Here is a 27,872-nt window from a genome sequence, read left to right on the forward strand (position 1 = left end):
ACAGCCTGACTATAGAGAAGGGCAGATACAGCCGTATTATGCCCGTACTGTAACCAAGGACAAATAGAAACAGAGCTGCACTTCTTAACCACCTGCCCTAATTATAATGCAATTCGAAAACACTTCTTTCACAAATTTGAAATTATTTGTCCCAAAGAGACCAAAGAGGTGAACAAAGAGACTGCATTTCACTAGCAGCAAAATACATCAATTCCTGCCACAAAAAGAGAGAAGAGTCGACCAAACAGTGATTCAGAATCAGAATGAGCTTTATAAGTATGCTTACACATACAAGGAATTTGTCTTGGTGACAGGAGCTCAGTGTACAACAATACAAACACAGCAGCAGCAAGACATGGGTAATTAAAACAAAAAAGAATACAAAATAAATATTTATACATATACGTACATACACTCACCTTCATACATACCCACATACACACACGTAGTGCAAATCTATTACAATCTGTTATATGAAGAACAAAAAACAGTATATTATGTACAGAGCAATGCAAGTAATGGCAGAAGTGGATATGTTGGATAATATAAATAGACTTAAACTGTGTATTGCACATAATTATTGCTCAATGGGGCAATTTAATTGTTCAATAGATGGATGGCCTGAGGGAAAAAACTGTTCCTGTGTCTGACGGTTCTGGTGTTCAGAGCTCTGAAGCGCTGGCCAGAAGGCAACAGTTCACACACACACACACACACACACACACACACACACACACACACACACACACACACACACACACACACACACACACACACACACACACACACACACACACACACACACACACACACACAGAGACAGAGACACAGACACAGACACAGAGACAGACAGAGAAACTTGTACATACACAAACACCAAAGCATATGCACTGTTTATTTTATTTATTTATTTTTTTCCCCTGCTTTCCACACTTGTTCAATACAGAATTTGTTATGCTCATATAAATGCTTTGGCAATACAATGTACAATTTGTCATACCAATAAAGCTAATTTGAATTTGAGAATTTCTTGAATTTCTCTTGTAATGTTTTAATTCCCTGGTTCTAAAGGAATTAAAATAACATTATATTCATATTTAAAAGTGTAAATAAAGGCAATGTAATTATTAATTTATTTTCTTGTATTTCTTGGCAGCCACAGATGAATTTAAAGACCAGACTAATTTAAACATGACCTGAATTTCATTAATACTCTGCCGGCAAGAAATGTCTGTATGTGCGCAGGTTTTACGCAGCTTTGATGCTGTTAATATTTAACTCAAATCTTGCGTCATTTAGTACGTCAATAATGCATTGTACATCTGTTCGATCTTTGCTTTGTATATCTGTTTTTTTTTATTCTCTCTTTTATATAAAATGTTATATTTGTATTAAAAACAAATATTTGTGGAATAACTTTTGTTTGCCTTGCTTTCACAATTTGTTTAGAAGCCGAGTGCGGTGAAGCTCAGGAGTGCGCATGCGCAGTGTGTGTCCCCGTTAGGTCTCTGTGTTGTTGGAGCGGGAACAGGACACACGCAGGATTGACAGAAAGCAGTGCATCTCTAACCTTTTCTGATTATATAGTTGAAGGACAACATGCCTCGAGAAATCATCACCCTGCAGCTCGGACAGTGTGGGAATCAAAGTGAGATAATGACACATTCGTAATATTATGATATGTTTGCTAATAACACTAGCTTCTCTATGTAACAAGCTAGCTAGTTAGCCACCAACCTGTTTAGCTTTTTAATGCACCAGTTAATACGTTAGGTTAATTTGTTTTTTGTGATGATTCTGGATTATTATTGGAGATTTCACTGCCATTGAGTACATCTCATCTAGCTTTATTAATTTGCTAGTCATTAATTATAAAGCAGTCACACAGTCAGGCAAAGATGACCGGGAACAGTCCGTGTAAAATTAAAGTATAACCCATCTTGTCAGCCAGTGTAAACGTTGTAAATTTTAACGTTGCTATGTTGTAGTTTGACGACTCTGACTAGGAATGAGCTTATTCTTTAATGAAAGGTGGAGTTTATGCATTTTAAGAGGAGACAGACTGAGTTAGAGTTAATGTTAGTTATTGTAAGCAAACTGTAATATTTGTATTGTAACACGAAAAATGTAATTGATTGTAAACAATAGCCAGTACAACCATAATGCTGTGATTATCTTATTGATTATGTAAATTCAACAAGCAATATGAGCTATATATAATGACAGATGACCATAGACTAAAGACTAGGGCTTCAACTAACTATTATTTTGATAATCGAGAGTGCGTCTGTATTTACTTATTTGGTATTTTTGTCTAATTCACTCATACTTTGAGATCTACACCTGCAGCTGTTTGAAAAGTTTAGAGTGCATCTGGAATGTGATCTGTGTCATTCTTCCTCTCCTCAGTCAGTCATGAACTGCAGTGCTGCTCTCACGCATCATCATTACAGTTTAATGTAATCTCATGTGGCGTGAAATGAGATCAAATGACTGTTCGACCACGAAAATGTTTGTCAACAATTTTTATTGTCGACGTAGGCGATAACGTTGACTAATTGTTTCAGCGCTATTAAAGACTGCCCTTCTCTCTGTTCTGCATTGATGTATTTAATGAAATTGTGTGTCCATTCTTTTAATGTTTAGTTGGTTTTGAGTTTTGGAAGCAGCTCTGTGCTGAGCATGGGATCAGCCCAGAGGGCATCGTAGAGGAGTTTGCCACTGAGGGTACTGACCGGAAAGATGTCTTCTTCTATCAGGTACTCAAATACAAAATATACTGTTCCAATCACAAACCACAACATAGCAAGACTACTTTTTAGTCTACATTTTATTCTTGCAAACAAACCTCCTAGTTTTTAAAGGAATAGTTCACCCAAATATGAAAATTGTCTCATTTACTCAACCTCATGCCATTCCAGATGTATATGACTTTCTTTCTTCTGCAGAACGCAAAGGAAGATTTTTAGAAGAATATCTGTAGGTCCATAAAATGCAAGTGAATGGTGGGTCAGAACTTTGAATATCCAAAAAGAACATAAAGGCAGCATAACAGTAATCCATATAACTCCAGTGATTAAATCCATATCTTCAGAAGTGATTTGATTGGTGTGGGTAAGAAAGAGATCAACATTTAATCATTTTTTTATTGTAACTCTCCATCTTTGCTCAGTCCCAACCAGTAGGTGGCAATATGCATAAAGAACGTGAATGACCAAAAACAAAAGAAGTAGAATGTGGAAGTGAAAGTGGAAATTTGTAGTAAAAAAGGACTTAAATATTGAGTGTTTCTCAAATGGAAGGCTGTAGCCTAATTACGCTGTGTCCTTCCAAGACCAGTCCTGAGGCTGTTGACTAGACTCGTCATAAGCATTCAGCGCATGGCAAACAATAAGCTTAGAACCACGTGATATTTTACTTTCTTTAGAAAACCAATATACTTTAGAAAACGAGAAATATGTCCTTAATCTCTTAATTATTTTACCTAAATTTGTTATTCACAAAGCTAGAGTCTCTCAAAAAAAGCCTTTACATAATACATTTTGTAACACTGATCTAAGGATTTATATTTAAATCCTTTCAATAATGAAAAATTATTGAAACAGAACCCCAACCCCAAACTTTTAAAAACTATTAAATATTTAAACTTTTCAAATTCATGTAATTGCCCTTTTATTATTTATTTATTTATTTTTAGCATTGAATCTTCTAATTTGTTGTATTGTCTCAGGGTTTTTCCTGGCTCAAAATGAGGCGGAGATGATACCATACTGATCAAAAAAGTGACGTTAAAAACACGTAAACTTGGGCTTTGTGTTAATACACTACTATGACCTGGCATCTGAATACTAGTGTTAATTTTGTCTTAGTCTTAATCCTGTGTCAAATGTCCTTAGATTTGATCATATTTAGTCAACCTTATCCTATTTTTTATTTAATTGTTTTAGTTGACAAAGTCTGGGCTTTTTAATGTAGTTAATGAAATGAAAACTGTTGACATTTTAGTCATATTTTATAGTCATTTAGTCATATTTACATTTTAGTTACTGAACACTAAACATTTTAGCCATAAGAATATTATTGATAAGCATTTGTCAATCTTGTCTATCCAAAACCTATATATATATATATATATATATATATATATATACACACACACATACATACATACATACGAACACACACACACATTTTATTGTTGTTGTCATTTTAGTGTTATTTTTCACATAAGATTGATCTTATCATGATGATCTCGTGATGATGATGACATTGCGAGCTGCAGACAGCGGAGGTGAGAGACGAGATTGGAGTTTGTGTTTATTTACATTGCACGCTCCCGTATTATTTGAACTTTAATTAAGGATGAAATAGAGATATATTGCCAAGCTGTGATCTGTGTTTCTATCAGACACTCGAGCTGTAGCTCTCCTCTCATCTCGCGTGTCATCATTATATTTTTTATGCACGAAATTTGGCAGCAACCGCCTAGTAATTCTCTATGCAGGAAAAACCTTGTGTCTAAACTACTTTCATTTTTTTTTCTTTTCTACATATTGCTTCAACTGCAAATAAAAACTTGAAAAGAGAGAGAAAAAAGAAAGCTGCATCATGAAGTCTCAGCCTTCGCGGTCACCCAAATAAATTTCTGCCCTTTTTTATATAATTTGGGACGTGTGCTAAGAATTGTGGTTATTGAAGGCCACAAAAGATACACCCGATGTATCCTCCAAATTATGGCAAAAGAAGGCAGTGAAACAAAGCTGCCTTCCAGTTGTCCTCACAATTGAGACAGCCTTTGACGATGCTTGATAACATGGCAACAGAGATATCCAGCCTAACAAGGATGCAGCCTTCTGAATGAGAAGCACCCTTCGATCTGTTTTTCACCCACACCTATTATATCATTTCTGAAGACATGGATTATATCACTGGCCCTCTGTATGGATTACTTTTATACTATATGTGCTTTTTGTATCTTCAAAGATTTGGTCATCACTCACTTGCATAAAATGTCCCTACAGAGATATTCTTTAAAAACTCTTTGTTTGTGTTTTGCAGATGAAAGAAATTCATACACATCTAGGATGGCATGAGGGTGAGTAAATGATTAGAGAATTTTCATTTTTGGGTGGAATATTTCTTTTGGACTTTGTAAAAGCCAACACACTCAGTGATGCCAGCAATGGCCACTGTCCATTTATGATCCGTTCAATGCAGTGCACAACCTCCTTATAGGGATAGTTCACCCAAAAATGAAAATTCTTTCCCTCCTGGCATCCTAGATGTGTGACACTTTTTTTTTTTCTGCAGAAGAAATAGAAGAATATTTCAGCTCCGTAGGTCCATACAATGCAAGTGAATGAGTGCCAAAATTTTGAAGCTCAAAATCCATAAAGGGAGCATAAAAGTAATCTGTATGACTCCAGTGGTTAAATTCAAATTTTCAGACATGATATGATAGGTGTGGGTGAGAAACATATCAATATTTAAGTCATTTTTTGTATCATAAATTTAGCTCCCTGCCCATTAGGGGGCAATTTTCACCAAGAATGTGAATCACCAAAAACAGAAGAATGTGAAAGTGAAGTCTAGATTGACTGAGCATGGAGGAGAATTTATAGTTAAAAAAAAATACTTTAATATTGATCTGTTTGTCACCCACACCTATCATATCACTTTTTATTTAGCCTTATGTACATTTTGGAGCTTTAAAATTTTGGCACGCATTCAAGAATTTTCATTTTTTGGTCAACTATTCCTTTAAAGGGGTCATATAATGCCATTTTTGTACAAGTTAATATGAATCTTTAGGGTCTAAATGAAAACTTTGTAATGTACTTTTATTAAAAATTCTTATTAGTATTTTAAGAAAACACTAATTATACCTGCTCAAAAACAGCTCTGATTTCAGCACGCCGTTTCAGTGCATATGACTTTAAATGATAATGAGCTTTGGTCACCCCGCCCCTCCGTAAACATTAGCCACATTCATTGTGAAGCGTGCAAGCGATTTGCAAAGATTAATATAAAGGTTAATAAAACGTTACACTTCTTCTGGAGGTGCAGAGGGAATATAAATAGTTGGTACCGAATCTTTTTTCAGCAGCAGCTTCTTAGCAAAACCAGCTTTATACTGACCCTCGTTTATAAAGCAGTCTGGTGAAAAATGATTCGCGCAAACATGAACGCATTGACGTTGCTCGTGGGGAATATTCCCATCGTAAACAAAACTCAGCCACTGCGTCTTCAGCGGTTCAGATTTAGGAACATCAAAATGACTGCTGTGTTCGTTATTACACCGCAGAACAGAACACCACAATCGCTTAGGCGCCATTCTGCTCCAGTTTATCAACAATGATGACGGACTATGATTGACAGCTCGCTCACGAGCGAGGGTGGGTCTGTGTTGAAACACTGCTGTCAATCAACAATCCTGGGAGGGGCGTCCGACCGTGTGACGTCACACGGTCGAACGGCTCGATTTGAGGCAGGGGAAAATATATAAGGAGATTAAAACAAAAACACTGGATGGATTTTTATCGTAATAGGATGGTTGTGTACAGGCACAGCCAACACACATTTCAGTACAATCAACTTGAAAAAGTGCATGTACCATTATATGACCCCTTTAAGATTCCTCAGACATGAGTGACGTGTTCATATGATTTACCACCAGGGGGAGCCTAATTCCAATGTTTGCAACTCAATTATTCCTATGATGTCATAATATGGAGGCTGATTCAGGAGCTGATTTTAATGCGGATTAATTGAAATAAAGGCATGGCTTTTAGCTCCTTGTTTCGGGCCAGAAAGGCCATTCCAATTTTAGCTATTTGAGAGAAACTGCAGTGACATCCTAATGTTTTCAAAAGGGGCTGGTTACATTCCTTTTGAAATGAGAGTTCTAGTTTTGCAGCTCTCTTCAGATGTGAATGGATGTTTAGGTCACTGTATTACAATAATTCCTCTGTATTTTCAAAGCAAGTCAGTCGACTTGGCTGCCATCTTTTGAACACTCCCAGGTAGGCTAAAAGTACATCTACTTAAATTGGGAAAGATCGAAATTTCAAATCAGCAGTAAAATCTGACAACGACTTAAATTGTGCTTCTTTAGCTCAAATCACACAAAAAAATGCTAATGCTCTTGTGTGATCTCGAGTTGACTGACATACGATGTCTGTATTTAAAAGGTGATTGGCTCCTTTACCTGTGAGGTGGGACTTTCTTTTCTACATCCGTTGGCCGTTCCAATTTCACCCATTCATTTTAATGCCAGTGGTCCATCTTTGGCTAAATAGTCTCTGGTATGACTGCTAGTTGTGTGCATTTGTTATGTGATATATACAGTGGTAATACTCCTTTTTATTAACCCTTGTGATATTTCATGACCTAGAAAGATAATTCTATTTAAAAGAATTCTCATAGATCCTTTCATTTCAAAGTCTCAAAATGTTGGATTTTGAGTAAACTAATAATCATAAGCTTCTTGGCTAGACTGGCTTTTCATGGTTCTTTTTCTTACTGTCACCCCTTGCAGGCAGATGATGAGCACTACATTCCTCGTGCTGTGCTGTTGGATCTGGAGCCTCGAGTCATCCACACAATCCTAAACTCCCCCTACGCCAACCTGTATAACCCAGAAAACATCTATCTGTCTGAGGATGGTGGAGGAGCCGGTAACAATTGGGCCAGTGGCTTCTCTCAGGTACACTGAGTGATATTAGTCCATATCTGCCACATGGTGGAGCACAGTTATGTTTATTAGAACATCTATGGAGTTTGTGATAATGTGTTGGAGATCTTAGCACACCTTTCTGGTTCCTCTCGTGGGTAGTTGACAATCACATGTCCATGAACCTGAACCTTTTGTTCCTCAACATCAAGGTTTTAGGTTAAAATATTTATGCATATGTAAAGTGTATGTGTATACATCAATCAGCCACAACATTAAAACCACCTGGCTAATATTGTATAGGTCCCCCTCCAGCTTCCAAAACAGCGCCAATCCAAAACAGCGAGATGATATTCTTCTCACCACAATTGTAGTAGTTATCTGAGTTACCTTAGACTTTGTCAGTTCGAACCAGTCTGGCCATTTTGTGTTGACCTCTTATCAACTATGCATTTCCGTCCACAGAACTGCCGCTCACTGGATGTTTTTTGTTTTTGGCGCCATTCTGAGTAAATTCTAGACTTGTGTGTTTGAAAATCCCATGAGATCAGCAGTTACAGAAATACTCAAACCAGCCCATCTGGCACCAACAATCATGCCATGCTCCAAATCTCTGAGATCACATTTTTTCCCATTCTGCTGGATGATGTGAACGTTAACTGAAGCTCCTGACCCGTATCTGATTTTTGCACTGCACTGCTTCCACACAATTGCCTGATTAAATTATTGCATGGATGATTGTTGGTGCCAGATAGAATTTACTCAGAATGGTGCCAAAACCAAAAAACATTCAGTGAGGGGAAGTTCTGTGGATGGAAACGCATTGTTGATGAGAGAGGTCAATAGAGAATGGACAGACTGGTTCGAACTGACCAAGTCTACAGTAACTCAGATAACACATGGTACAATTGTAGTGAGAAGAATATCAATGCTATTCTGAGATGCGAGTTGGCACTGTTTTGGCAGCACAAGGGGGATCTACACAATATTAGGCATGTGGTTTTAATGTCGTTGCTGATCGGTGTATTTCTGGAGCTGTAACTAGTTAATACCTTTTTCTAAACACTCTTTAGCTGTTTTTGCAGTTCATTTGAATAGTCCTACAATGTGACAATTTTACAAGTACAATTGTTTCATTATTATTTCAATTTATGTGAGTTCATAAAAACTGCATGCATAACAATTATACAAGAATTAGAAAAAGGTTTGTTAAAATTTTTTGAAGTATAACTTGTCACACAGCTGTTGCTGCCTGACAAGTCATGCCAACTATCCATGAAAAGTACAAAATATAGTAAATCAACATTTAGTTTTTACATAAAAAGCCCAAAACACAACAGTAAAATACAATGTGGAAAATACCAGAGCCCGAAAGATATGGGATTTTTGAGGCCAATAACGATTTTAAAGGGGGAAAATTCACTGATTTGCTGATATAGTTAATTTGAGCTGGAATGAAAACAGACCTTTTCTATGTGGATTATGCAACGAATTTGCACTGATATGACTATGCAAAGGTACTCAGGAGGCTGTTTTCTTAAATATTTTTTATCAAAGAATATTTGACATTATTATACATTGCCAACAAATTCTAGAACTGTACACTGAGAAAATAAAGAATAAATAACAATGCAATAAATAGCTAAATAAAAATCAGTACTGTATGTTCAGGATCAGTCAGTTGCTGACCATTTGAATAAAGAATAAATATAAATACAATAAATGGCTAAATAAACATCAGTAGTATTGTTTATTATCAGTCAAATGCTGACTATTTTAATACTGCCAGTCAATTAGGGTCAGGTTGTAAAACAAGAAGCATTTACACCTGCCGAGTCGTGAGATAAACAGCGGCAGTGGTGTTACACCGTATTCTGCCATACAAGTTCATGGGAAACTTTCAACGGTGGAAAACCAGACTTTAAGTATTACATTTTGTAAATGCAACAACTGGAATTGTTCAGTTGAAGGGGTCACCAAACTGCGAATCCTGAATAAAACAGTTTGTTGAATACATGTTTACACATTAGCTTACACTCAGCTGACAAGCAATTAAAGTAGCTACGTCGTTGCTAGTTGGTTAATAATATCAGCGATATATCGGTCGGGCACTAGAAAATACAAAGTCAATGTATCGAGATGTTTTTAAACACTTGATACACACCTTCTACCTAAATCCATTAAGCAGGTGGTTCACCCATAAATGTAAGTTCTGTTTTTTTAGTGCTTCCTCATTTGTTGTTCAGATACATTTTATGCTTTCAGTTTATTATAATTTTTAATTATTGTACTCATTTTTGTCATAAATGAGCATTTTCATCCAATTGTTAAGATCACACTACAGGTCATCTAAATAAACACATTCTGTAAGACTTTATCCTGGCTCATTATCTAATGGCTCTGCTCATTTCAGGGGGAAAAAATCCATGAAGACATTTTCGACATCATCGACAGGGAAGCAGATGGCAGTGACAGTCTGGAGGTGTGACTCTCATTGCACAATAGACTCAATTCTCTTACTTTTCCAATCTGATGGAGCTTGACAGTTTTTTTATTTTTTTATTTTAAACTTAAAATGGCTTAACACACTTCATTAAATGTGGTTCAGGGATAAACACTGGAAAATCAAGAAAGTAGCTTAAAGTAAAGGGATGTTTGAATGGGGCATTTTTTACAGTTTTGTGTCATTCATTAATACTGTTTTTCTGAGTCTTTCAGGGAAAAGGTTTGGGTTTTTTTCTGAGTACATATTTAAACACTCCCTGATGATCTCCAGATGGTGGTGTGACGTACTGTTTGACATATTTTTTTTTTCTTCTTCTTTTTTCTTTTCACTGGTAACTCTTCTACAGTGCTGGCAGAAACACTTTTAGGATGCTGAGATACATAGGACTATATATATATCTATAGCTACGTATACGTTATATTTATGTGACTAAACATCCACATACAGTAGAAGGTGCTTACAGGAAAAGTGCCATTTTATGCCTTTTATTTGCACTCTTAATTTACAAGCTACAGATGTTCCTCCCATTAAAACAACAGGGAGATGTCCAGCCCTCCCTGCGTAATCTGTCTCATTACATTCTCCCCTATACTTTATCACCCATAATTACTGCTGTGTTCATGTGTAACTTGTGTGTAAATGGGGGTCAGGGAGTGGTGCGGAGGTTAAAGTTATCTGTTGTTTAGTTGCGTGTATGCACTTGTATTTGTGTGGTATGCTGAACTAATTACTGGAAGGTGAGTGGCAATGTGAGAAATTAACCTGGGCTCTGGGAAGAAATGCCCCCGAAAGTGTCAAAAATACTCAGAATATTTTAGATATGTGAGCACAAAATTGCACTGTAGTGAATCAAGTGAAATATCTTAAAACATTTTTTTTTTTTGCTTTTTCAAATTTTTTATATATTTCATACAATTCTTTTCAAGAGTATATACACTCACCGGCCACTTTATTAAGTACACCTGTACATCTGCTTATTCATGCGCTTTATCTAATCAGCCATTCGTGTGGCTACAGTGTAATGTATAAAATCAAGCAGATATGGGTCAGCTCCTGCCTCCTGAGGTTTCCTGTTCTAAGCTGACAGTAGTGGTACCCAGAGGGGTCTTCTGCTGCTGTAGCCCATCCGCCTTAATGTTTAACGTGTTGTACGTTCAGAAATAATTTTCTGCATAGCACTGTTGTAATTGATGTTTATTTGTGTTACTGTCACCTTCCTGTCAGCATGGACCAGTCTGTTCATTTTTCTCTGATATTAACAAGCTATTTTCGCACCCAGAACTGCTGCTCACTGGATGTATTTGCTTTTCGCACCATTGTCTTTACACTATAGAGACTGTTGTGCATGAAAATTCCAGGAGATCAGCAGTTACAGAAATACTCAAACCAGTCAATCTGGCACCTACAATCATGCCACAGTCCAAATCACTGAGATCACATTTTTTCCCATTCTGGTAGATGATGTGAACATTAACTGAAGCTCCTGAACCATATCTGCATGATTTTATACATTGCACTGCTGCCACATGATTGGCTGATCAGATAATCACATGAATAAGTAGATGTACAGGTGTACCTAATAAAGTGGCTGGTGAGTGTATATACAGTTGAAGTCAGAATCTAAACATACACTTAGGTTGACGTCACTAAAACTCATTAACCACTCCACAGATTTAATATTAGCAAACTATAGTTTTGGCAAGTCGTTTAGGACATCTACTTTGTGCATGACACAAGTAATTTTTCCAACAATTGTTTACAGATGGTTTCACTTTTGATTGACTAAATCACAATTCAAGTTGGTCAGAAGTTTATATACACCAAGTTAACTGTGCTTTTAAGCAGCTTGGAAAATTCCAGAAAATTATGTCTAGCCTTTAGGCAATTGGCTTCTGGTAGGAGTTGTGCCTGTGGATGTATTTTGAGGCCTACCTTCAAACTCGGTGCCTCTTTGCTTGACATCATAGGAAAATCTAAAGAAATCAGCAAAGACCCCAGACCTTTTTTTTTTTGTGGACCTCCACATGTCTGGTTCATCCTTGGGAGCAATTTCCAAACGCCTGAAGGTACCACGTTCATCTGTACAAGCAATAGTATGCAAGTATAAACACTATGGGACCATGCAGCCATCATGCCGCTCAGGAAGGAGACGCATTCTGTCTCCTAGAGATGAATGTAGTTTGGTGCTAAAGTGGAAATCAATCCCAGAACAACAGCAAAGGACCTTGTGATGATGCTGGAGGAAACAGGCTATATCCATAGTAAAACAAGACCTATATCAACATGAAAGTCTGCTCAGCAAGGAAGAAGCCACTGCTCCAAAAAAATAATAAAGCCAGATTACAGTTTGCAGGTGCACATGGGAACAAAGATCTTACTTTTTGGAGAAATGTCCTCTGGTCTAATGAAACAAAAATGTAACTTGTCATAATGACCATCGTTATGTTTGTAGGACAAATTGGTGACGCTTGCAAGCTGATGAACACCATCCAAACCATGAAGCATGTGGGGTGGCAGCATCATGTTATGGGGTGTTTTGCTGCAGAAGGGACTGGTGCACTTCACAAAGTAGATGGCATCATGAGGAAGCAAAATTATGTGGATATATTGAAGCAACATCTCAAGACAGCAGCCAGGAAGTTAAAGCTCAGTCACAAATGGGTCTTCCAAATGGACAATGACTCCGAGCATACCTCCAAATTTGTGGCATAATGGCTTAAGGACAACAAAGTCAAGGTATTGGAGAAAGTTTGTGGGCAGAACTGGAAAAGAATGTGTGAGCAAAGAGGCCTACAAACCTGACTCAATTACACCAGTGCTGTTTGGAGGAATGGGCCAAAATTCCAGCAACTTATTGTGAGAAGCTTGTGGAAGGCTACCCACGTTAAACAATTTAAAGGCAATGCTACAAATATTAACCAAGTATATGTAAACTTCTGACCCACTGGGAATTTGATTAAAGAATTAAAAGCTGAAATAAATAATTCTCTCTAATATTATTCTTGGGGCTGCCCTCTAATAGTCGACCAAACATTAGTCGATGAGAAGAGTCTTGGTCGACCAATTTTGATTGGTCAGTTGGTCGCAGAAAAAAAAAACTTCACAGGAATCTGTCGAACACCACTGTATTACCGCTGGTTGAATGCTAGGTAGTACTATGGGGTAATATACATTTAAGCAGGGTTAGGGTTAAGCCTACACAATAAAGCAAGACACATTGATTTCAAATTTTGAACTTTATTTGTTATTTATTTTAACTAAAAAATCAAATGAAACTGGAAAAACATTAAGTGCAATTAAAATGTGTCTTTTACAACAGTTGAGAAGGGCAACATTTCTCTGGCAAAGAACCTAATTCATCATAAATCAAATACATTTGTAAATGTATTCAATTTAAATAAAATTTACTGAAGTGATAAATTATTTATATATATATATATATATATATATATATATATATATATATATACACACACACATTTTAGAATAATAGTAAAGTCATCAAAACTATGGAATAACATAAATGGAACTGGGAATTATGTTGTGAATCCAAAATAAATCAAAACTGTGTTATGTTTTTGCATCGTCAAAGTAGACACCCTTTGCCAAGAATTTGTAGAAATGTACTCTTGACATTTTCTCAACCAACTTCTTGAGGTATCACCTTGGGATGCTTTTTAAACTGTAATGAAGGAGTTCCGATCTATGTTGGGCACTTATTGGCTGCTTTGCTTCATTATTTGGTCTTAAGTCATCCATTTCAAAAACTTTTTTTAAATTTTTATTTAATGTTAGTTTTATAATGAAATAAATTTAAATGGTGGCACAATTATGTTTTTGTCTACAAATTTAATTTCAAACATTTACGCAAATGCCTTCAGATCAAAAGATTTATAAGATCATGAGAAAAATTTCAGTCAAGTGTTTCAAAACTTTTGACTGGTGGTGTATATACACACACACACACTTGAACAGAATTTTATTAAATATATCAAATTTTGGATAAATTTTTTTTCCTTTCATTCACTGCAGTGGCATCTTTTGATCATATCTATAATATGCTGACAGTATAAAAATATATATAAACATATATATATATAGATTGATGGATAGCTGTAAAAAAGCTGTCTAGTCCTTTTGGGACCAGCAGTCATTTACCATGCATTCTAGTAAATTGATAATTGTTCGGAATGGCAATTTCTATTATTTCGTTGATTCAATTGAAATATTTTGCATAAATGGACAACACTGAATTGATATGATTTAAGACAAATATCCCTTTGGAAAGGTAGAAAAATGACCCTGGAAATCAATTCCAGTATTGCTGTGACATACACATGCATGTGTTTTTATGTGTTAAATGTGTTGTGTTTGCCTTATAGGGATTTGTACTTTGTCACTCCATTGCTGGGGGAACAGGATCTGGTCTGGGGTCTTACCTACTGGAACGACTGAACGACAGGTGTGAAAACACACTCAAATAAGGACAAAGAAGATTCAGTGATGTTTTATGACTCAAGAGAATATTTTGGGTGGCAGTCAGTGTAATTAAAGGGAGATGCAGGCTGCCATCATTACCTCTCTTTAGGGGGGTGTGTTTAATACCATTGCATATGCAACCTCAAGGGCACCGGGAGAGTTCTGCAGAAGTCGTCCTCTTGGACATTAAACATTCAGCTGCTCTGTTCTTTGTCTTTTTTTAGGTATCCTAAAAAACTGGTTCAGACCTACTCTGTCTTTCCAAACCAGGATGAGATGAGTGATGTTGTCGTACAGCCATATAATTCTCTCCTAACCCTTAAGAGACTGACACAGAATGCAGACTGTGTGGTGAGAATGAACACACACGTACACTGTCTGCTAACCTTTGCAGCTGGAGGAGGTTTCACACACTAGTAAACACACACCGGGGTTGAGGATCTTAAATGTATTTCTAGTTGAAACAGAGCCCCTCTAATACACACAGCTTGCAAGTCCATTTGCACATTTCCTCACAGCACATGATCCACTGCTCCAAACAGACCTCTTGTCTTCCTCTCCTGCTTTCATTCCCCAAATGGCAGAGGAGGGAGGAAGGAAGGACAGTATTATATGATTATCAACTTCTTTCCCTCCATTTCCTGCTTATTAATAATAGCTCAGGTTCCTGAGCTCATTCCATAAGCCGTGAAATGTTCGATGCTGGTGTGCAGGAGATGGAGAGCACTGACTAACTGTACATTTAGAATAGAAGTTTATACAGTGTGTCAAGCCTCACTATTATTATTTTAACTGATATCAATCAGCTGATGATTGAGCAGATGTTTAAACAGCAACCATATCCTGTTGACTCTCTGAAGAACCAAGTATCACATGTTTGTATATCTGGATTGATTTTTAAAGCGGTTCTTATCACCCAAGCAAAAGAATGAAAAGGCACAACATTATTCCTGTACTGTATGTAGCAAAATATAATTTGAGTATTAGTGGCGCTGTGATTCAAATGTGATTTGAGTCACAAATATTAAGGGGTTTGAATAGTTTTATGCATGTTGTGTTACTTGAAGCTGTCCGCTAGCTTTATTCCTTTCTCAGACTTGTGTAATAATGTCAGTGAGAGCAGCACAAAAGATGAAGAGGCTAACAGAGGGAAATTACTTTTCTGACATGCAGAAAATATTGTTAGATTTAACTCCAATTCATATTGAGACTTAATTAACCCTAACTTAAAGGTGGAGTAAGTCATTTTAATCCAATACACTTTATGTGTGTGTGTGTGGTGTAAAGAATTCTGGTGTTTGTACACAGCCCTGGCTCTGGAAATGGGGAAAATAAACAAAGTAGATCGAAGCGAACCACACACAACTATTGTGCGTGCATTAATTTGGGAGGCAGAACCTCTGAAGGAGCACTGAAGGGAGGGGTGTTTGTTTGGTTGAGTTTCAAATATCAGCAGTCTTTCTCAGGAATCGCGTACTACACATTTAACTCTTACAGAGACACTGACTATGCTTACATGGACACTTGAAAACGGCTTATTGCGAGAAAGCTGTGTTCCTGTTTAAATGCAGTGTGTTTGTGACTTTCTCTTTACTCTCATATACATCCGGCTTGGTCAATAAGTAGCTTTCCCCACTGGTGTGTTCCTACTAAAATGCACTGTGTTTGCAACTTTCTCTTTACTCTCATATACATCCGGCTCGGTCAGTAAGCAGCTTTCCCCACTGCTCTCTAATTTCCCCACAACACTTGAGTAAATAACAAACATGGCATTCAAAGAAGACTTCGCCACTTTATTCTCTGTTGCTTTGCTTTTTTTACAGATATTCCAGAGTTGTTGTTTTTTTTTTTGTTTCCTAAACTTACTATCATGACCTGCAGCGAACTGTAATTGTGGGTTTTCCCTCTTAACATTCAATCAAAGCACTCACCGCACTCTCCCAACTAATTAGGTGTTAAGACCTATGTATCAATATGAAAATGCAAAAAGGTATGCACTCTAAAAGTTTCACTCTAATGTAAAACTCTTGCATTAAAGGAATATTCTGGGTTCTGTACAAGTTAAGCTCAATCCACAGCATTTGTGGTATAATGTTGATTACCACAAAAATTTGACACATCCCTCTTTTTGTTTAAAATAACTAAACATCTAGGTTAAAGTGAGGCACTTACAATAGATGCAAATGTGGCCAATTTTTGGAGGGCTTAAAGGCAGAAATGTGAAGCTTATAATTTTATTAATGATTTTGTTAAAACTCATGTGTTTTTGGAGCTGTAAAGTTGGTTAAATCGTAATTTTCTTACAGTCGTTTTCAGGTTTGACGAAGTTGCAAAATTGGCTATAATTTTACTCTGAATTATTTTTATTTTATCACACTAATATCATGTGTAATGGTGGTGGCCCCTAAACTAAATGTAAATAAATAATTTAATAAATAATTGAAGCAATAATTTGGGCGCCAGACAGGACTAGGCCTGTCACAAAGTGTAATCTGCCCCGGATAGCATTAAGACACTAGTTCAATTCTCACTTATGTACAAAAAGAACAAAGGCCAACAAGTCAATGGTACAGCAAATAAAAATTAAACAATTAAACAACGATCAGGTATGCATATGTTTGTTTGTGGGTGTGGGTGCAAAGAGAGCGTCTGAAGGGTTTTTGGAGGGTACAGGAATGAGAGGGTGCTGGTAAGGAGAGTTTGAGGCTTTCAGGACTCAGAGGAAAAGTCACTATTAAGGGTAATAAGAAAGGTCAACAAACGTTGGTGATCACTTGGCATTTCAGACACTTGATTGCAAATTAACTCCGTCACAGTAACTTAAGCGATCAGGCTCAGCAGTCATCCGCTACTCAAGCCACTCCGCTTTAACATTGAGTCAATGTTTGGATGACTTGGTCCATTCTTAAGGTGCGTACACACTGCCAGCGACTTTATCGCTGCAGGTCGCCAGTGGCTGGCGGTGAAGTCGCTAGTGGGTGTTCCCACTACTGGTTGTCTAGTAACGTTTATAAATGACATTCACGGATGCCACTCCATTGCTGTTGACAGCGAATCTCTTTTCTTGCCACTAAAAACAAACATTTTGGAGGGAAAAGACTAAATATAAATGGAATCAGTACATAAAATGCTTTATATCAAAGATGAATGAGAAACAAGGCGTGCTGTTTGCCATGGCGGCTGTTTATCTGCGGCGAAAATGCAAATGCCGGTCTGTCTGGGTCCATAAAATCCCCGCGATCTCAGATACACCTTTCCACGCATTATCTTTCTTAAAAATGTCCTTGTACGTGGGAAGAGACATATAAAGCACTGGAAAATTTCTAACAGCAAGAATTAGCCTTTCATCCACCTTTCCTTTACTGCAGGAGCTGAGAGAGAGAGAAAGGATCACGTGAGCTCTCCCGTCTTCTCTCCTATTGGCTGTCGCTTCCGTTAGTCGCTCCAAAGTTGAACTTTTCTCAACTTTGTCGCGTCGCTGGACACGCCCACATCTAGCGCCAACGGTCGCGACAGCTCGTGTCGCCGGAAGTCGCTGTGCTCGCATTGAAAATGAATGGTATTGAGTCGCTGGCAGTGTGTACGCACCTTTAGGATCCAGGCCAACAATGATTAGCACTTGTTATTACTTTTTTGTAGTCCTCTTTGTTCTTTCTCACTCCATTGGCGTTCCTCCCAAACATCACATGAACACCAGGCAAACTTCCTCCAAACACTAACTCTGCCCCCATTCATTTCCATTGTAAGTGCCTCACTGTTACCCAGATTTCTGAAAGGTCTTTTCAAAGGTCAGTTTTGTCATAGCATTTGATAAAAAGGATACACATACAACATGTATAAAGATATGCAATAAACAATGTTATATACTATGCTAATACAGTTCTGACATGTGGGCAAAGGGGAAAAAAAAATGTCTTTCTTTCTCTCTCATTTTCTTTTTCAGGTGGTGTTGGACAACACCGCTTTGAACAGGATCGCCACAGACCGGCTGCACATTCAGAACCCCTCCTTCTCTCAGATAAACCAGCTGGTGAGTTTGTAAATGACATCCTGTATCTTCTATATTGTTATTTGTCACAAACGGATATAAACTTTCACAGTAAATCACTCAAAAAAAAAAAAAATTATAATTTTACAGTATAATTATGCATGAGAGTTTGGCTTTTAGCAGTTACTTCAGATGCATTAACCCATCAGGTGTATGAAAAGCATTATGGAGATCTTCATACTTAAAAGATTGCATAACTTTGTTGGGTTGCAAAACTGAAATGCTTTGGTAATTCAAAAAAGCAAATGTTAGTGTATGTATATGATGAGTATATTTGGCTTTATGGTCTCAGTATCGTTCATAGATCAGAATCTCCTAATCTGAGGTTTTAATCTAAACTCAAAATGCCAGTTTGTGTCTAAAATAGCATATAGTGGCCTGTAGCAAATAGGGATAGTGTGATATTTAAGATTAAATTCACTTTTAAACACCAAAATTATTACACTGACTATGATATACAATGAGGAAAATAAGTATTTGAACACCCTGCTATTTTGCAAGTTCTCCCACTTGGAAATCATGGAGGGGTCTGAAATTGTCATCGTAGGTGCATGTCCACTGTGAGAGACATAATCTAAAAAAAAAATCCAGAAATCACAATATATGATTTTTTAACTATTTATTTGTATGATACAGCTGCAAATAAGTATTTGAACACCTGTCTATCAGCTAGAATTCTGACCCTCAAAGACCTGTTAGTCTGCCTTTTAAAATGTCCACCTCCACTCCATTTATTATCCTAAATTAGATGCACCTGTTTGAGGTTGTTAGCTGCATAAAGACACCTGTCCACCCCATACAATCAGTAAGAATCCAACTACTAACATGGCCAAGACCAAAGAGCTGTCCAAAGACACTAGAGACAAAATTGTACACCTCCACAAGGCTGGAAAGGGCTACGGGAAATTGCCAAGCAGCTTTGTGAAAAAAGTTCCACTGTTGGAGCAATCATTAGAAAATGGAAGAAGCTAAACATGACTGTCAATCTCCCTCGGACTGGGGCTCCATGCAAGATCTCACCTCGTGGGGTCTCAATGATCCTAAGAAAGGTGAGAAATCAGCCCAGAACTACACGGGAGGAGCTGGTCAATGACCTGAAAAGAGCTGGGACCACCGTTTCCAAGGTTACTGTTGGTATTACACCAAGACGTCATGGTTTGAAATCATGCATGGCACGGAAGGTTCCCCTGCGTAAACCAGCACATGTCAAGGCCCGTCTTAAGTTTGCCAATGACCATTTGGATGATCCAGAGGAGTCATGGGAGAAAGTCATGTGGTCAGATGAGACCAAAATAGAACTTTTTGTTCATAATTCCACTAACCGTGTTTGGAGGAAGAAGAATACCATCCCAAGAACACCATCCCTACTGTGAAGCATGGGGGTGGTAGCATCATGCTTTGGGGGTGTTTTTCTGCACATGGGACAGGGCTGACTGCACTGTATTAAGGAGAGGATGACCGGGCCATGTATTAGTGAGATTTTGGGGAACAACCTCCTTCCCTCAGTTAGAGCATTGAAGATGGGTCGAGGCTGGGTCTTCCAACATGACAATGACCCGAAGCACACAGCCAGGATAACCAAGGAGTGGCTCTGTAAGAAGCATATCAAGGTTCTGGCGTGGCCTAGCCAGTCTCCAGACCTAAACCCAATAGAGAATCTTTGGAGGGAGCTCAAACTCCGTGTTTCTCAGCGACAGCCCAGAAACCTGACTGATCTAGAGAAGATCTGTGTGGAGGAGTGGGCCAAAATCCCTCCTGCAGTGTGTGCAAACCTGGTGAAAAACTACAGGAAACGTCTAATTGCAAACAAAGGCTACTGTACCAAATATTAACATTGATTTTCTCAGGTGTTCAAATACTTATTTGCAGCTGTATCATACAAATAAATAGTTAAAAAAATCATACATTGTGATTTCTGGATTTTTTTTTTTAGATTATGTCTCTCACAGTGGACATGCACCTACGATGACAATTTCAGACCCCTCCATGATTTCTAAGTGGGAGAACTTGCAAAATAGCAGGGTGTTCAAATACTTAATTTCCTCACTGTAAGTCTGCATAAACTTTACATTTTTCTATGGTTATTAGAAGGCCAAAATAAAACAGCAGAAGTTTTAATATACTGTTAATATAACTTGTTTTTGAACTTGAATCTAATACAGAACTGTCAGAATGTTGGCAGTGTGGGTCTGGGCTCACTGTATGTAGGACTGCCAAATGCAAACAAACCCCTCACTACCCCCTTGTTTAATGTGGTCCAACTCATTTGTGACCGATCTGGCCAAACATTTTGAAAATCAATACTGGGAATTTTCATGATATTTACTATAAAACATCCTTGTGTTCAAATGTTTAAAGAATAAACACGTTTTAATATCTTGGTGTTTAAAATTTGTTTTGCTCAAACCATTTATGACCGTATGCAATAAAAGTTAATCGGTTAAGCCAATTACATGAACTGACACGTTGTCAATGTATTAAACATTATTTCTGTAAGATTTATGCACTCATGGACCCTGAGGATGTTTATGTGGACACCAGAAAGCGGCTTATTGCTAGAAAGCAGCATTCCCATTTACATGTACTGTATAAGTGGTATATTCTTTACTCCCGCATACATGTGGCTCAGTCATTTAGCAGCTTTCTCCACAGCAACGGAATTTCCTCTCAATGCTTGTTAAATAGCAAAACCAAAGAAGAATTTGCTATTTTGTTGTGTTTGTTTCCTTAACTTTCTATCGTGACCTGCAGTGGAATTGCAATGCAATAATGTGGTGTCCCTCTTACGTCAAACTCCGGGATTTCCCCAATGTATGAGCACATATACATGAACTTGAGGGACAGCCAATATTTCACACTGGTGTATATAAATGTGTATAGTTGATAGAGTATGTTATTTTCCCATGGAACTCCCAGAAATGTTGAATTCTTTCCACTGTGTTGGGTTTATGTTGGGCTCCATTCTGTAATGTTTGTTATCCGGTCTGTTCACGCTCATGCACACTCCTCAAAAACCTTTACAAACGCTGCTAATGCGTTTACATGGCCACATAACCTGCGTTCTCTGGGAGAAACCTGGATGTGTTAAACTGCTTTCTCTTAATCCCTGAAACTGCGTAAGGAAATCAGCATTCTAGTTTACATTACGTTTCAGAACACCACTTTCTGCAAAAACCCTGTAATAAACCGTTTTCTTAAGTGCATGTTAATGTAGTAACTGATTCCAACTATTTTATAGATACCTTATACATGACAGCCCAGTAACACCATTCTGTCATTTACACTTTCACCTAATTTACAGTTACTTTAACATATCAAATGTGTTTGGATGAGTTTACAGTCCCCTTTTCGTCAGAGGCAAAAAATGAAAAGGGCCCTGTCTGGTTCATGTAGGGGGATAGTAAAGTCAGTATTTAGCAGAGATGGGTCACTTTTATTAAAATTAATGGGAGAAATTGGAATGCCTAATGGTCAACAGATGTAGAAAAGTATGTCCCGCCTTACAGGCAAAAGAGCTAATCACCTTTTAGATACAGAGATCGCCTGTCAATCATGCGTGCTCATTAGCCAAACAAGCCGGTAAATGTCTTTTTCTTTTTGTAATCTGAGAGAGAAAAAAAATCTACATTTTTGTGTTGTCAGATTTTACTGCTGATTTTAAATATGTTCTTTGGTCATAATCTTGACCCACCATTTTGGAGATTTCTGTCTTTCCCCATTCAAGTAGATAGGAGATGCACTTGTATGCCATTTGTTTACATAGAAAAATAGCTGCTTCTTTAAAATAAATGCCACTTGGTTTGATATTTTTTTCTAGAATGCAATGGCAATAATACTTAAAGTGCGACTTAAGTGTCCAAATACTACTTGGAGTCACTGTATCACAGCACAGTCTTATCAGTTCTACATCAGAGGGTTGAAACAAATGGTGAGTTGCATGTTCGGGAAGTTAATATATGGAATCACCTGTCTGACATGCTGTCTTGTTGCATTCTCTCAACTTATGAGCAACTTATAAATAACCAGTGACACTCCCAGCATCAGCTGTGTAATTGTCATCTATGCATTCCTCCTATACGCCCATTCTTAACGCGTCCTGCTGTAAGGTGAATAGTTCACTTTGTCGATTCATCCATCACATCTTCTCTGCCACTAATAGAGTTGATCATTTGAAATGGGTCATATGTGAACTTCAACAATACAGTCCACACATTTCCATGAAGTGTGAGCAGAATGCTGATACCAAACCCGTTTTACCAGTCAGGTTATTGTGTTTCGAAACACCAAATTCTTTTACACACTGTACATACCAGGTTTCAAATGTACAATTAGCACACCCAAATAATTGAGGACACAATGTAAAAATTAAAACATGCCATCGGTCTGATCTTTCCATTCAATAATTTCCATTTGTTTTGCCAATCCACATAGACGGTCATCAACTAGTTGATCTTAGTACAATACTTTACTGGTTCTTGTTTTAAACAGGTGTCCACAATAATGTCAGCAAGCACAACAACCCTCCGTTACCCTGGATACATGAACAATGACCTGATTGGTTTGATTGCTTCACTCATCCCCACTCCCCGCCTACACTTCCTCATGACTGGATACACACCACTGACCACAGATCAGTCGGTGAGTAGTGCTAAGTCTAGTGTTCAAAGAGTTTAATTTGCATAAAGATCATTTGCAGAATGTAAATAAACTCTGTTCCAAAAACGAGTGAGCTGCCTCACTGTCTGCTTTTTACATAGGCAGGTTACATTCTTTCTGAACTGAACCAAAGATTTTTTGTGACCTGATTTTAAAACATTCCTAAAGTCAAGAGAGACCCACTCAAGTGATTCCAGTAGAATCTTACTTTGTGTTGCTAAGCTAAAGCTGCGTTCATGTTTTGTTGGAACTACCATAATTACAAGATGACAACTTGGAGATCAGAGCTATAATTCTCACTTAAATTCATCACACTTTTAAATCTTTTTATCATATAAAAGAGAATGTCATCCATTTGAGACAATGTTACTCCTAATTAATGATGCTATCTCCCATTCAGGTGGCCAGTGTGAGAAAGACTACAGTTCTTGATGTGATGAGGAGGCTCCTACAGCCTAAGAACGTCATGGTGTCAACAGGCCGAGACCGGCAGACCAATCACTGCTACATTGCTATTCTCAACATTATCCAGGGAGAGGTGGATCCCACACAGGTGTGTGTATGTTATAGAGCTGTAATTTCTGATAAGCAGTCCTGCTGGCTCTCTGTTAGGGTGAATACAGTTGGATGGAGACTTGCACATTTTGGGCTGTATGCACCTGTCCTCATTTTTAAATGTTTTGATGTAGGTGCATAAGAGTCTGCAGAGGATCAGGGAGAGGAAGTTAGCTAATTTCATCCCATGGGGTCCAGCTAGCATACAGGTGGCGCTCTCCCGCAGATCCCCCTACCTGCCATCAGCCCACCGTGTTAGTGGGCTTATGATGGCCAATCACACCAGCATCTCTTCGGTAAGCCCTATCCTGATCCCAATATCTCTCCATGTCTTTACTGCTTTAAAATTATTTTTATAGTATTAGGTTTGTAAAGTAGGGGAGGGTAAAAATATTGATTTTTTTTCTGAAAAATTTCCTGTCTTCATTTGAACTTAATATAGATCTTAATATAGATTTGATCTCAATATAGATTCTTAAGTCCCCAAATCAATCTTTTAGTCTAAGCGCAACCCTCTACTACAATGAGAGGAAATCAGTCTTATTTGCAACAAACTTTCGTGTTATGCAATAAAATGTATGTATTTAGCAACTGGCTGGTAAATGTTTACATTTTGCTCACCATTAATTGTGTAGTTTAGTCGTGAAGTGTTCAGCAGCAAGATCCTTTCACAGTCTTTTGAGAGTAAAAGTTGTTCTGTGTAATGTGTGTCCAAAGACAAGATTCTCGCAGTCCTTTTGTTATTGAATATGGACTCTTTTAATACCCTTTCTGATCTTTACAGTCAGTTGTTAATGAAAAATAAAAAAGCAAACAAACATTTAAATCTAATCATGCATTGCACAGATGAGGTAAAGCTGTTTGAGTCTCTCCTCTTTACAGAACGGTACCTGTTTTAGCACGTGGTCAACAATTTGTAAATGGGACAAATTGTGCAATTTAACAATAAATATGTAACAAAAAATAATATCGGATATATAATATTTATTGCTTTAATACATTGCTTTGTTCATTTTTGAAAAGCTAAAATGTGATCAGAATGATGAAAAAGTTATAATATATAATTAGTAAAATTAATATTTTCGTAATGTACCTAGTTAGAAAGTCCCCTGTATAATTAAAAGCATTAGTTGAAAATAATTTCTTTCATATGTAAGTAAAAGGGACATTATAACTGAGATAAACACATATGAATCAATATCGAATCGAATCAAATCAAGAGCTTGTGGTTTGGAATCGAATCGGGAAATTTGTATCAATACCCAGCCCAAGTGTAAAAGTTTGAGATTTTCACGTTTTGATAACAGTCACAAAAAATACATTTGCAGTTAAATATTTAGTGATGATAAAATTTAGACTATAAAAAGACTTTTCCTACTGCAGTTTAATTCTATGCCATGCTGTCAATTGTACAGTACATTTTGAATTAGTATTTTTTGATTAACAGAAACAAAAAGTAGATCATTTGGAATGATTACTGCCCAGGTTTACAGTTCAGTTACTGATTTGATTCAGTAATTTGTTGCTTTTGTAATTTAGTTTGATTCTAAAAAATACAGACTGAAAAATAAATGATTCAATTGGAAATGTATTTAATGTTATTTGCACTACTGCTGTCCATTTCCTGTATGCCTGAAGCACTTTGTAAAACTTATTCTGAAAATTATATAATTTTTATTAGTATTGAACACATTGTAGTGTTCTGTTGTAGTGTTCATTGTACTGTTGCGCTGCATTGAAGCTAATAAGCACAGAAACAAACAGTTGGCCCATCATAAGTGCTAAATATCCTTTTGCTGAGTTTGTGAGTGTTTTAGTCTACCTATAACCTAATTAATTTACAAATCATGTAAAACTGTGTTGTATCTGTTTTTCACTTATATTGTCTCCACAAATTCCACGGGATAATGCACACAGAGATGGTGCTTGGTAACTGAGAAACGTTGATGGTGCCTCATGGGTAATCTTGAACATACCCAAAGTATTCCCACACCAATGACTTTAACTGCTATGGTTGGGGAAATAAGGTTCAGGCTCCGACATGTCTGTTTGCTGTGCTTTTGAGATGCGCGTCGCCTTTAAAATGGGACAGTAGTATATAAAATGAGGAAGTTGCAATTTTAGATTTATTTTATCACGTCAAGTTTATATGATGCTGTGTAAATGTGACTGATTGAGCTGGAGAAAAGTAAATAAAATAAAACTGACTTTGTTCATGCAATCCCGTAATGAGAACCATATCAAACCTGCCAACATTAGATTATGAAAAATAGTACGGTACAGCAGTGGAGTTTCTGGTGCATCTGTAGGGAGTAGGTGCACTAAACATACTGTGTTATATGTGTAATGTAATGTACATTAAAGATAAATAATACCAAGAAATGTATTCAGATGGTCCTCCTTTCCACATCCTTCTCAGATTTAGCAATAAATGTTTTTGAGTTATTAATTATAATAAAAAAAATGCAAAGAACTTTAGTGACCCATGACTTATAAAAAATATTATTATTTTTATTTCTTCGATTGCTTATCTTCATTATCTTATTTATGTATACATCTGTGTTGGTTTCTATTTTTCTTATTTAAAATATATTTTGTTTCTTCTTGTATTTATGGCACCGTGAATGTATTCCTACATTGTTGGATCTGTGTAATTTTGTACATCTTATTGAACATTTATATTGAACCTTCTGTTTTTCAATTTAAATCCACAGTTTTAGCACAATGTGTGGACTGTTCAGATGGTCCTTTACCATCCATATGAAAACATTCCCAACTTACATTTGATGTCAGAAGTTTACGTACACTTAGTTTGAAGTCATTATAAATCAAATATTTTTAACCACTCCACAGAATTTAATATTAGCAAACTATAGTTTTGTCAAGTTGTATAGGACATCTACTTTGTGCATGACAAGTAGATTTTTCAACAATAGTTTAAATACAGATTGTTTCACTTTTAATTGACTATATCACAATTCCAGTGGGTCAGCTTCCATTCACGAAGTTAACTGTGCCTTTAAGCAGCTAGGAAAATGAAAAAAAAAAATGACATCAACCCTTTAGACAATTAGCTTCTGATAGGTGTACTGAATTGGAGGTTTACCTGTGGGTGTATTTTAAGGCCTACCTTCAAACTCAGTGCCTCTTTGCTTGACATCAAGGGAAAATCAAAAGAAATCAGCCAAGACCTCAGAAAAAATTTTGTGGACCTCCACTAGTCTGGTTCATCTATGGGAGGAATTTCCAAATGCCTGAATGTACAAACAATAGTATGCAAGTATAAACACCATGGTACCATGCAGTCATCATGCCGCTCAAGAAGGAGACACATTCTGTCTCCTAGAGATGAATGTAGTTTGGTGCTAAAGTGGAAATCAATCCCAGAACAACAGCAAAGGACCTTGTGATGATGCTGGAGGAAACAGGTAGGCAAGTATCTGTATCCACAGTAAAACAAGAGAGGCTGATCAGCAAGGAAGAAGCCACTGCACCGAAACTGCCATAATAAAGCCAGATTACAGTTTGCAAGCGCACATGGGGACAAAGATCTTACTTTTTGCAGAAATGTCCTCTGGTCTAATTAATCAAATATTGAACTGTTTGGACACAATGACCATCGTTACATTTGGAGGAAAAAGGGGGAGGCTTGCAATCAGAAGAACACCATCCCAACCGTGAAGCAGCATCATATTGTGGAGGTGATTTGCTGCAGGAGGGATTGGTGCACTTCACAAAATAGATGGCATCATGAGGAAGGAAAATTATGTGGATATATTGAAGCAACATCTCAAGACATCAGCCAGGAAGTTAAAGCTCTGTCGCAAATGGGTCTTCCAAATGGACATTGACCCCATGCATACCTCCTAAAGTTGTGGCAAAATGGCTTAAGGACAAAAAAGTCAAGATATTTGAGTGGCCATCACAAAGCCCTGACCTCAATCCGATAGAAAATG

The 27,872-nt window shown here is 37.2% G+C and overlaps 1 protein-coding gene across 1 annotated transcript in view; it reads left to right on the top strand.

The window, feature by feature from the left end:
- The first annotated feature begins 1,499 nt into the window (after positions 1-1,499).
- The window catches only part of LOC127647639 (tubulin gamma-1 chain-like), a 29,325-nt gene continuing 2,952 nt past the window's right edge, over positions 1,500-27,872 (top strand). Inside the window, exons 1-10 of the mRNA XM_052132006.1 lie at positions 1,500-1,648; positions 2,647-2,759; positions 7,538-7,705; positions 10,086-10,154; positions 14,561-14,640; positions 14,882-15,008; positions 18,601-18,687; positions 23,194-23,343; positions 23,762-23,914; positions 24,051-24,212. Coding sequence (XP_051987966.1) covers positions 1,600-1,648; positions 2,647-2,759; positions 7,538-7,705; positions 10,086-10,154; positions 14,561-14,640; positions 14,882-15,008; positions 18,601-18,687; positions 23,194-23,343; positions 23,762-23,914; positions 24,051-24,212 — 1,158 coding nt within the window. The 5' untranslated portion in view covers positions 1,500-1,599. The remainder of the gene's footprint in view (positions 1,649-2,646; positions 2,760-7,537; positions 7,706-10,085; positions 10,155-14,560; positions 14,641-14,881; positions 15,009-18,600; positions 18,688-23,193; positions 23,344-23,761; positions 23,915-24,050; positions 24,213-27,872) is intronic.

Source organism: Xyrauchen texanus, chromosome 8 (genome assembly GCF_025860055.1).
Source record: "Xyrauchen texanus isolate HMW12.3.18 chromosome 8, RBS_HiC_50CHRs, whole genome shotgun sequence".
Classification (NCBI taxonomy): domain Eukaryota; kingdom Metazoa; phylum Chordata; class Actinopteri; order Cypriniformes; family Catostomidae; genus Xyrauchen; species Xyrauchen texanus.